The sequence below is a fragment of the Melanaphis sacchari genome, unplaced genomic scaffold, assembly GCF_002803265.2.
Source record: "Melanaphis sacchari strain LSU unplaced genomic scaffold, SCAv2.0 Contig43_pilon_pilon, whole genome shotgun sequence".
Lineage (NCBI taxonomy): Eukaryota > Metazoa > Arthropoda > Insecta > Hemiptera > Aphididae > Melanaphis > Melanaphis sacchari.
The window spans coordinates 4,018,800-4,031,295 of NW_020271284.1; the positions used below are offsets into that span (position 1 = coordinate 4,018,800).

At 24.6% G+C, this 12,496-nt stretch overlaps 1 protein-coding gene and 2 non-coding genes across 4 annotated transcripts; 1 reads left to right on the forward strand and 2 right to left on the reverse strand.

The window, feature by feature from the left end:
- Positions 1-3,269: 3,269 nt before the first annotated feature.
- On the reverse strand, positions 3,270-3,342 carry Trnam-cau. Its single transcript has one exon. It is a non-coding gene; the product is annotated as a tRNA-Met (tRNA).
- A 2,223-nt stretch (positions 3,343-5,565) lies between these two features.
- On the reverse strand, positions 5,566-5,638 carry Trnam-cau. Its single transcript has one exon. It is a non-coding gene; the product is annotated as a tRNA-Met (tRNA).
- A 1,728-nt stretch (positions 5,639-7,366) lies between these two features.
- LOC112597794 (caspase-1-like) lies at positions 7,367-12,134 on the forward strand. 2 transcript variants are annotated; one of them, XM_025344008.1, is made up of 6 exons: positions 7,367-7,875; positions 7,934-8,053; positions 8,749-8,790; positions 9,139-9,395; positions 9,506-9,802; positions 11,845-12,134. In XM_025344008.1, the coding sequence occupies exons 1-6, from the start codon at positions 7,844-7,846 to the stop codon at positions 12,081-12,083; spliced, it is 987 nt and encodes a 328-aa protein (XP_025199793.1). In that variant the 5' UTR covers positions 7,367-7,843; the 3' UTR covers positions 12,084-12,134. The 2 variants fall into 2 exon arrangements, with proteins under 2 accessions (XP_025199793.1, XP_025199794.1); XM_025344009.1 differs by lacking the exon at positions 8,749-8,790 and having other exon boundaries at positions 7,369-7,875.
- Positions 12,135-12,496: the final 362 nt, after the last annotated feature.

Genomic DNA, 12,496 nt, shown 5'->3' on the forward strand with positions numbered 1-12,496 from the left:
GAAAAAATCACTACAATCTAATGTGTTAAATTTAAAATCAATGATAATTGTATAAAATGAAAATCAACTGTAAATTATACTACGAAATGTTATAATTTTAATTTTTTTTTTTTTTAAACAAAAATTACGTTTAGTTGTTGTTTTGTTTTTTGAAAAATAAAAATTCCAACAATTTAATTAACAGAAATTATAATTAAAAAAAATATATATATATATTTGATAAATTGTTTAAATATCACTCTATTTTATAAATTAAAACATCAAATAGACATAAATATTTGTGATTAATTGCTACTAAGTACTAAAATGATTTCCATTCAAAAGTTACATACCTAAATGCGTTATTTATTTTCAAAAGTTTAATTCACTTTTTTTTAAATTATAGTTCCGTTCATCTAATTTTGGGTTTAGATTGTTTAAAATACAAGTTTATAGATCAAAATTAATTGAAAGAAAAAATTTTTAAAAATCGATAAATCTGAAAATGATTCTTAAAATTGGGATTTCCATTAAAACAAAATTAAGTTATGTTGCGCAATCGCAAAATACATGAAATAGAAAAATTGGCTGCACATGAATTGCGTCCCGATGTATAAAAATCAATAAAAAGGTACACGAATTGCGTCTGGCTTTATCTAAATGATTACACGAGTTTCAACCTACTTTATCCATACGACTATTTTATATTTTTTTCCTAGTTCTTTTTCAAATGGTAAAGTAACTTTTAAGCAGATTATACTTTTAGTTTGTAATGTTTATATACGGGAAGGAAAATTATGTTTTTACGTCTTATAATTTTTTAAATATTAATTAAATTTTTAATACTAATTTAATTTACATTTACTTAAATTTACTTCCAATTACAAAAAACGACAAAAAAAAAAATCATATTTTTAACTTACCGATAGTTATAATGGTGCTTTTGACAGTCTTAAGTCTATAGGAAAATTGTTTTTACGTTGGGACGCAACTCGTATACTCGATAAATATTGTCGAGACGCAAACGTGTGCACTGGAAAAACTGTTAGTCGTAAAAATCTGCAATCTAATAGTTAAGTTTAATTTCTAGAAAACAAAATTGAAAAATATGTATATGGTACTGGATTATTAAGTTTACCATGTTTCCGTATTATTTCTTTAACACACATCACACGGTATACTAACAATAATTTAACCCCTCCCCCCACCCAAGAAATTTCTATGGATTTCCACCTAAATAGCTTTAGAAGTTGAAATAATAAATTTAAGAAGGGTGCAAAAAATACCACTTTAACAATTTATGCTACCCTTAATATTGTTCACTTTTCAAATTAAATAAATTTTCAAAATAATGACTTTTCAAACAGTTAAATACTTAAATTAATTACCGTGTATACTCATAAACTCTGAAAAATATCTAAATGATATTTACAAAAAAAGACGATACAACTGATATGTGATAAAGCACAATAATTATTAATAAAATAACTTATAGTATACAATTACAAATTTCAATATACTGTTTAAATAAATATAGGTACTAGCTTTTAAATTTAATAACTTCTGTAAGGTTAAAGGTTTTTAAAATTTGAACTTGAGAAGTTTGGAATATAATAGAGTAGTTTTTGAATCATGAAAAATGTATTAGAACATTAACACGAAAAACGATTAACTCATGACTCGCGTGTACATTATGATTGGTACCTATATATTATAATATGTTTGTGTATTGTTCTTGCGCTCCGCAGTGTTATTATTTTCGATTTTTGCCACTCATAAAGTGATATACATGCTCATCGTAAATATAATATAACACTTAAATAATGTGTTCCTGTATAATATACAAAATATTATGTGACAGACAACAGTAGTATACTATCAAGTGTCAACTATTGCTTCACTACGCGTTCGTATATCAATCTGCAGAATTATTATTTCGGACATAAAAACGTACGAGTTATTGTGTTTTCGCGTGCATAGACCACGCCCACGCGCACGTTTTTCAATTTGAATGTTGTCTGTGGTCAGGAACGAGTATGATCTAAATACTTGGCACAAACGTACCAGGGCCGCAGCATACTAATATGAAATCTTCCGTGCCATTTATCCGACTCCCCGTCCACGTAAGCGCCGAGTATTATATTCGCACGTCGTGTATTTTGTGCATACTATGCCAGACCGTCAACTGTGAATAATTATTGTCCGTATGTCGCATAAAGCTTGAAGGTAATAATATAAGACATACTATACGTCTATAGTCTGTACCATACATAAATATTACATAAATTAATATTACAGACATTTTTAATTATAAATAATCATTATAAGAGTGCGGCAGTTATGATAGACAGTTTTTAGTTTTTGTGGAGAGGCGATACATGTTTTCATCCCTAAATCATCATGATACCGGCATAAATTTTGTAATTTTATAAATCATAATAATATTTTTTTAGCTAATAATTGCCACGTGATCGTGTTGAAGTACATTTTGAATGAAAATCAGACTAAAATGTCAAGTAATCACTCCCCTTCAGTGACTTAGTGATTCACGCAATTGATATCGATAAATTAATTACGATTGGTCAATATTATTTATTATTCCGAAAATAATAAATTGTAAATGTTCAAATGTATACTTCGAATCGACTACATATATGTAACATTTTTATTTTTTATTATTTGTAAAAAATAGTTAAAAATAAATACTTAAATATTTTGTAACATATTATAAGTATACCTATAGAAATACATATTCGTATAGTCTAATTATGATATTTTTTAATTTTAAATAATATTTAAAAAGTTTTTTGAGTAAGTAGATCCATTTCCTGTGTATAATAAGTACGATATCGACATCCCCATAGTAATATACTACGATGTGTACTCACTACTTGCACACATATTAAATAATATAATATTATTATTTATTAGTAAATTAAACTCTATGAAAATACTCACGATATAATTTATAATTTTCAAAGAATAAAAATATACAGAAGCATTATAGATAGTATAATATTAAAATGTATTTTATATTATAATTTATAGTATATTAAATATACAAGAAACAACATTAAAATTGCAATAACAATAAAATGGTTATATTTGATTAAAATACTTAAAAAAAAAAAAATCATGTGCTATAATATATGTTCATTTAGTATTTTTGAATTCCACAAGAAAATAAATGTAAAAGACATTGTACATCTATTCCAAAATCCTTTGGGAGAAGTAATAAAGTGTAAACTAATAATTATATAAAAAAAGTACAATATGAATAAAAAAAATTATGCCCCAGGTGAGGATCGAACTCACGACCTTAAGATTATGAGACTTACGCGCTGCCTACTGCGCTACCGAGGCTTGACATTATGCGTGAACTATTTATTTTTCTAACCTATTAATTTTTGTAATATACTATTAGTAAGAAAAGAATTTTATGTAAAAATCAAAATATTTGCATACGTATAGCTGAGTCATGAGTGGAAAATGTATTGATTTTACAATAATATGTGCTTATTTTGTATAAGTACATAATACATATGATTAGTAGTTGAAAACTGTTTTTATTTTCAACTTTGAGGAGTTTCGAATAGAAAATTGAATCTAATTTGTTCTTTGGAGAAATCAAAATCGAAAAATGTGAATTCTATTTTGATAATTTAGAAAAAATAAGAGAAAATTGGAATTTTTACGGTAAGTTGGTTTTTGGCTGTATTGATTAATGATTTCAATATTTTGTAATAAAAACGAATAACCCCAGGAATCTCATATTTTTGAAGAATGTTAATAGGTAGATACTATAATTTTCTACATGATATTATATACTTTTCAAAATTTTTTTGAGCTATTTAATTTAAAGATAATTATTTTAATTTAATTTTTACAATTACCCAAAAAAAATTCCCAGTATTTTTTAAAGTAACCGGAAAGTCTGGAAAAATAAAATAGGTTTTTGGTATAATTTATTACTTACATAGATAATAAGCAATAATATACACAAATACACAATTAATATAAATATTTTGAAAATTTTGTTGTGTGTATAAAACATAATATTAAATATACCTGTTATAAGTCTTAACTTTCAAGTTTCAAATACGCATAAATAATATTTTTAAATTACAACAAAAGAACTAAAATCATTATTCTTTGTTTATATATTAAATTTAATTTCATTCAATTTTGAAGTAATTGCATTTCATAAAAATTAGATTCTTACATTCTTTAGATTATTTGTAATAACATCATTAATAACTTGTGAGAAACCTTGTATTAATTTTTTAAGTTTTTCAAATTTTCTGACCAAGCAAAAAAATTCATCAACATTTGTATAAAAAAAGTTTATGGCTAAAAATATCTTTAAAATATTCAAAATATAATGAAATAGGTATATAGAAAATGCTAAATTAAACAGTTTTTGAAAGTTTCAAGTATTTACAGTGATTCATAAGATTCATTCCTGAATTACAACAAAATAAAAAAATCACTTAATGACAAATATTTTTAGGAATTTTTAATTAAAAATTAATTTGCAAATTTTAGGATTTTAACAATTCTTAAATTGCAAAAAAAATATTTTTTGTAAGATTCTATATTATATTTTCAAACTTTTAAAGTATAAAAAATGATAAATTATATTTTGTATAATGGAATTTTTCAAGTTTCTAAGGTTATTACCAAGGCTAGAATTTAGTATATGCAACATTATGTTTTTTTTGTGACTTCTATTTATTGATTTTGTCAGTAATGTCCACGACTCATGATGAGATAGATAGTGGTGTTTTTATTTTGCATGGTTTTGCATATTTTGGATAAAATGCATATTATTGTATATACTGAATAAAATGAATATTATTGCAAATTTCGATTAAATAATTCGAAAATGCATGTTTTATAGTATATTTGGTATTTAATTCTAGCCTTGCTGATTAAAGTATAAAACTTGGTTTTTATTTACCTATGTCAAACATAGATTTTATTTTTATAAATATAATCCTATGGTAAATACAATAGGTATGCGATAAAAGATTGAATAGATTGACGGAGAAAGATAAACACAATAATTAATAAAAGTATGAACGTCAATATGAAATTCGAAATAAAATATAATTTGTCAGGTACCTATTAGTGTATTACACACAATCCTATGTAGTACAGACAGTACAGACCGTTCAGCTGTCCACGCATCACCATTTATTATAAACTATTTTTAATATAATAATTTATTATATATTTATATGTTTATTGTAATTGTTTAAACTAATGGTTCAGATCAAGTTTCTTCATAAAAAAAATCTTATAAACATTTAAATGCATATTTTGGTAAATAAAATGCATATTATTTTACAATTTTTTATTGCATACAAATCCTAGCCCTGGTTATTACTTTTTAAATCATATATTATAAAATTACAAATGAAATCAATAAATAGCATTAAAATATGCTACAATTTTTATTATTATTGCACTAACTCTAAATTTCACAAAACTAAAATATTATAATTAATTATATTTTTTTATTTTAAGTTATAAATTATAATGATTTGGTAAGAAATTAAAATTATTTGAAAAGAAAAAAAATTATGCCCCAGGTGAGGATCGAACTCACGACCTTAAGATTATGAGACTTACGCGCTGCCTACTGCGCTACCGAGGCGGATATCTGCAGAAGAAAAAATTATCATATTAAATCTAGGACAAATTTTTAATAATTTTATCATTAATTTTATTATTATAGACTATCATAAAATCAATAGTTACACCTATAAAAAATTCATAATTTTCAAACTTTTTAATGATAAATTATCACCACATATGCATGTTTCAAAAACAGCAATAAGTTAAAGTTATAGTAATATAAGTTATATCTACTCTCTAACGACTCTAACTGCTTACCTAGTTAAAGTCAACAGCAAGTCTACTGATCCAATTTATTATTTAATATAAGTAGATAAAATGTATCTTAAGTCTTAACCAATTCATTTATTAGATAATTTATAGTGTTCATAATTGTAGCTAGTTTCCAACTAATACGCACCTATAAGTTATAACCTATATAATGAAAATTACGAACTGTAGTTATAATAATACGGCCTACCTACAGTGTATAATACAATTAATAATTTTGGCTGTTCAACATTTATTTAGAAGATTGTAAAAAAAAAAAATTGGCTGCATCAGCGATTAAAGTCTGCGCAGGCTTACGGTGATGATTTAAAAATATTTTCAATAGTTTGTGCGTTTTATGGTCCTTTTCAAAAAATCAGAATTCTAAAATGTTTCTTAGGGAGCTTTCATTAGAAACAAAGCACTTCACATCAACTTCAAACTCCCATCAATTCAAACCTTCATTTAAAATCTCATAGGTAATCAATTTTTTCAGCCAACTAAACAATCCAAAAAGCGTGAAATATTTCAAGCTCAGCAATAAGCCTACTTTTCGACGTTATTTTATCAATACCTAAGTCTGATGAGTGATGACCATGTATGTCAAGAACACTTAATAATAAATAAAAAAAAAAATTTTAATTTATAGCACAAAATAAATATATATCAATATACCTATTTGATGTATTAATTTATGCACTTTAAGTAGTGCACATTTTTTTTTAATTAATAATTTATAAATTAAAACTTGTGAATCAACAAAAATTTTAATTTTATTGTTAATATCTATATTTAAAATAATATATATTATTGTATATATTTTGGTACTTATTAAATGATTTTTTGATATTAAATATTTAATTGTTTCCTTTTAAAATACAAATTATTTTTCAAGCATTTTTATTGTATTATTATTATTTTATTTACCATTTAAAACGTTATTCCGACTTATTCCTAATATTATTATTATTATGTATAATGAATATAGGTAATGTTTTGCCAACCGAAAACATGGCGGCCGTTTAATCAACTGCAGCAATTCTGGCTTTATAGTTTTCAATTATAGTTATTATATTATACGAAATACCTACACGTACCTTATCCAGTATTATATAGAAGTCTGTGATTATTATATATTTATGTTGATACAAATATGACTACAAGAGACACTAAATCTTTCGAAAACGGTGTATAATAATAACATTATGCGTTCATATAAAGCATGTCTTTAACTATGTTATGAATTATGATTAATGATTATACATCATAGACCTTATAATAGTATAACCTATAAGTAATAACTTATAAGTATTATTATTAGGTCTATGCTATGCATTATGAATATTGCATTGACTTCTATCTTAGTCTATCTTAGAAAACATTTTTGCTGTGGGGAAATTTTTATCAAAAACGGGAAATTTTGGTAGACGAAAGGGAATATTAGTAATCAATATCTAACATCACTGAACATTAAATAGCGATAACAACGGTGGGAGATTTGCGCATTCACTGCATTCAATGATTCGCAAGCCAACTTCGCGAGCCAACATTTTTACAGTTAACGTTTAACATTTAACGAGTCTCAAGTGAAAACCAAGAGGTATAATTAAATATTAACCATTGTGATAATCGGCAATCACAAATAATATCATTGCCGATCATTCAAAAAGTCTTAATAGTCTATCAGTCTGTATTTCTTGTATGGGCAGTGCCCATGCTCATTACTCGCTATTAGTCACTACTCTCAGCATTCACTACACTAAAATTCTACAGTGTTTATACCAACTAATAAACTACAGTTTAACATCGATTTTTCGCTATTTCCGTATCGAATTAACTACCAAATCACTGCTCAAGTGAATTAATTTTTCACAAATACGAGTCTTTTTTTTTATCGGTTCAATTTGATGATATACATTTATAATTTTGCCTACATTATTGTGTATCTATATACTTATCAAATTTTGATTTCGCAATGGAAAAAAACGGAAACGTTGAACACTTGCAGTGAGTAGATAATTTTTAAAATTTTTTTTTCTGCATATCAACCATTCCATTTTTTCAGATATGAAAATGGCAACTGCGATGCCGTTACTACAAACTGTAGCACACAGACAACACAATTTGATGGATTGACCGGATTACATCAACCTGGCTGTGACACTGCTGACGCTTTTGGTTCATTGTGAGTCGTCACTATTTCCAATTATTTAATTAAGGCTTTTTTTTCTCAAAATATATTTTTTACTCATTTTAAGAAATTATATTGTCTTACCAGATCACTAGTTCATCTTTATATTACCTATCTACTAGGTATCAACTAAAATATTTTAAGATGATTTACCAAAATGTATGTGGTTTTGGTTTCTTTGATTTTGAACCTCATTTTTTTTATATTTAAGTTAAATGAAGTATTTGCAATAATGGACTCTTGTTCCAGTTGAAAATAATTAATTTGGTAAAGATAACAATTATATTAATTAACATTTGCAATTTAATTCCAGTAAATTTCTTGCTACTAATCTACGGGTATTAAATTATATCACAAGTACACATATTTATATACCAAGTATTATACCAAATATGGCAAGAATCATTAGGAATGATCTTACAGAAACTGCTATTTTTATCATACCAAATTTAGAATCTCTCATATTTAACTCTTAGGTAATACAAAATATTTTAAACAAGGAAGTAAGTACTTTTCCTTGATACTTGAATGTTGTATTTGACATATCAGTACCTAGTATATGTATTTTGTTGACTGGGCTTTTAACTAATATTTATTTTATCTTTATATCTCATTCATTTTTTAATACTAATATTAGTAAATTGTATTGTATCATATTATATTTTATTATTTTCTTGCTTATAATTTAGGAGTCGGAAATGTTTCAAAAATTTGGTAGGCAGCTGCTTTGGGTAAGCCATTTTATTAACTATGCATACCATACAAATTAATATTGTATTATTATTACATTTTATTCAAAAAAATAATTATTATAGATAATATCTGAAAAATTTAAAATTTTGTTTATTCAATATAGTAAAACAATATTTAAACCCCTAAATTATCAGTTAATGTGTTATACTCAGAAAAAGTAAATAAACAATTATGTTTTCTTTTGTATATAACCTAAGTGATATATATGAGAACTAGTACAAGTAATAATTATCATTAATCATCTTATACACTTAATAATAGCTTTAAAATTAAACATATTGTCTTTGTAAATATATAGGTATTAATTTAGAATTGTTTAATTATAGATTTAAAAGTACACCTCGTCAAGGTTTGGGTATTAGTTCAACAGATAAGGATGCTTGGTATTACAATATGCATCATAAGTATCGTGGAAAAGCTATAATCTTTAATCATGAAAACTTTCAAATTAGAGATCTTAAATCAAGAGCTGGAACTGGATTGGATTGTATTAATTTAGAAGCATCCTTAAAAAATCTAGGATTTGATGTTACACCATATGTAGATTTAACATTAGATGAACTGGATAAAAAACTTGATTATTGTACGTATATATATAATATTTTTTATATTGTACAATATAATATATTTATTATTTATTCAAGATATTACTTTTCATATTTATTTTTATAACATCTTACTTTATTTTAACAGGGGCTAAAGAAGACTATACAAATTATGATTGCTTCTTAATGGCAGTACTATCACATGGTGAACAAGGCATTATTTACGCTAAAGATGGAGCTTATAAACCAGAAGATAATCTTTGGGGACGTTTTACTGGTGACAAATGTGTTTCATTAGCTAGTAAACCAAAGCTATTTTTTATACAAGCTTGTCAAGGAGACCGATTGGATGGTGGGGTTCAGTTAAGAACGCAAGTGGATGGTTCTTCTACTTTCAAAATACCTATTTATGCTGATTTTCTTATAGCTTATTCTACAATTCCTGGTAAGTAGGTTATATAGGTATGAATTTGTAAGTTAATTATTGGATTTAAAAAGATTAAATATGATGCTAATTTTTCTAAAAAAAAAAAAAATACAATTAGCCTCTTTATATTCTCTTAAATGTTAGAAAATCTTGTAAATTTTTTTTATTCTTTGGAAAAAGTTAGTTTTAAAATAAAATATATGTATATATAATATATATATATATACATAATATAAATATATGTACTTTTTCTTACAATGGTTATCTCATAATTAGCGGTTTACTAAAAGGTTATGTGTTCTACCAATAAATGTGATATACAGTAGTTTTAGAAATAAAAAAAAAGGCTGTTATGGATTATACACAAAACATAATTTCATATCTCTTAGAAACAAATCAAAAATATTACCCCTTTAATTTAAGCCATGCCACCAATATTTGGATAAGTACTTTTCTTATGTCTTCATTCATGTTACACATTTTTTTAACCATTTTCAATCTGAGTCCACAACATTTTTGAAATAATTTACTATTTTATTTATTTTACTTTCTTCAGGTATGCAAATATATCCATACCAGGAATCAAAATGAATCGTAGTATTTAGTAATGCCTAAAAATAAACCAAACCATAAATCCAGATTGCTAGATAAATAGACTTGTTATTCTATTCTTAATTTTTAATTAATTGATGTAATGTTTCTTTGTCTTTTTTTTTGATAATTAAAAACCTTGCATCAAATTTATCTTTTTTCAAAACACAACATAATCCAATTATCTGCAGTCCACTTATTAGTTATTCTTCAACTATTATTACGATTGGTGTCTTCTTCTTGTCTAGGTATAAATACCGCTTTTAAATCAACAAGTCTAAAGTGTTCTTAATTATTTTTCCATGCACCACTAACATATTTTGTCAATTTGAACTATCTTACCAGGACCTACAAATTGTTGCATTTTGTTAAAATAGACATTGAAAAATGTCTACAGAAATTTATCTAGTCACAAACATTATTTATAGATTTCCCAATAAATTTTACTGTTTGAACAAGTTGATTATCAATGACCCATAAATACACAATTTCCATGATTTTACTGAAACTCAATTCACTATTTTTCAACCATTTGTGTCTATTTAAGTAAAAAATGAATTTTCTATTCATATTATTAGCTTAGTTTGGTAACCTTTTTTTACATTTCAAAATTTCTCGTACTTTTTCTTGGTCATTTCTTTGATAGAGTTTTACTTTTACCTTACTACTATATTTGTGGTATGTATTGCAAAATATAACAGGCCATAATGTTTTAAGTGTTTAATTGGATTCTTCTATCTAAAAGTGCTATAAAAATTTTTTATAAGTATTTTAAAAAGTTATCTATAAATTATAATCTACTATATAGTTCTATACACAACTAACGACATTAAACTATCTAAACTATTTGTATACTAATAGTAAACTCTCGCTTCAATATAGCTAACTTATGATTAATTTTGTAGATTACCTTTAATTATTAGTTTTATCTATGCTAAAACACTAAATGATGCAAGTTGCATATTGGAAAATAACCCTTACAATTTACTTAATACACTAAATATTTCCTAACCTCAAAAATATTCTCAATTATTCAAAAAAAAACTGATAATTCTATTAAATGAGTTGTCTAAATTTTGTACTTTTTTGAAACTGCATATTCTTAGTAGTGATAATTATACAGAACTTACAAATTGGCTTTAGTTATATCTATTATAAATTATAATATTCTATTTTAGAACTTATTAAATAATTTAAATTGTCAAAATAATAAAAATAAATACAACAAATTTATAGTAAAGATAGTGTTAGTATTTTTTTTTTATTTAAGTATTACTTTAAAATGTTTATAAATAATATAAATAAGTACTAATTCTTCTATATAAATATATATCTAATTTTTGTTTAAGATGTTTTGTATTTTATTTATACAAAGATTGATTAATATTTTTTTGCTATATAATGAATAATTATTTATTTTTAAATTTTATCATGTAATTTACTATTTAATTGTGTATTTTTTTTTTTAGGTTTCTATTCTTGGCGCAATACTCAAAAAGGCTCTTGGTTTATGCAAGCCCTTTGTGATGCTTTTGACAGATATGGTTATCAACTAGACCTTTTAACCATACTGACATTTGTGAATCGCCAAGTAGCCATTGACTATGAATCTAATGTCCCTGGTACTGTTCAAATGCATCAGCAGAAACAAATTCCTTGCATTACATCTATGTTAACCAGATTAGTAAAATTTGAAAAAAAGAATTAATATATATTATTCATTAATAAAATTCTTATATAAAATATATTTTTGTCATATACTCCATTAAAACATATTTAGCGTATGGTTACAAATTTTAATTTGTATAATAGTAATTCAATTTTAAACTGGTTCAAAACAATTGTGCAGTTAGAATCTCAATCAAGTAGTTTTTGATTATCAGATAATCTAAAATTATTCTATAATGGTACCCTCTTGAACTAAGTATTATTTAGAAATGTACTTAAAATATATTTTATTAATGAATAAATTATTTAAATGCCTATCTTAAAATATAAAAGTTACTGTGATTAAATTATCATTAGTTTGCTTTTTGCAATATACATTACTAAAACTACTTTTTGATAGTATTGATTTTTTATATTGATTATATATTATTAGAGAACTTAATTAACTTAAGT

What these genes read in the sequence shown, in the direction of transcription:
- LOC112597794 (XM_025344008.1), top strand. Translation starts at nt 7,844, where the DNA reads ATGGAAAAAAACGGAAACGTTGAACACTTGCA. An exon ending in GGAAACGTTGAACACTTGCA is followed by an intron (nt 7,876 to 7,933) that starts GTGAGTAGATAA and finishes CCATTTTTTCAG; the next exon opens with ATATGAAAATGGCAACTGCG. An exon ending in GCTGACGCTTTTGGTTCATT is followed by an intron (nt 8,054 to 8,748) that starts GTGAGTCGTCAC and finishes CTTATAATTTAG; the next exon opens with GAGTCGGAAATGTTTCAAAA.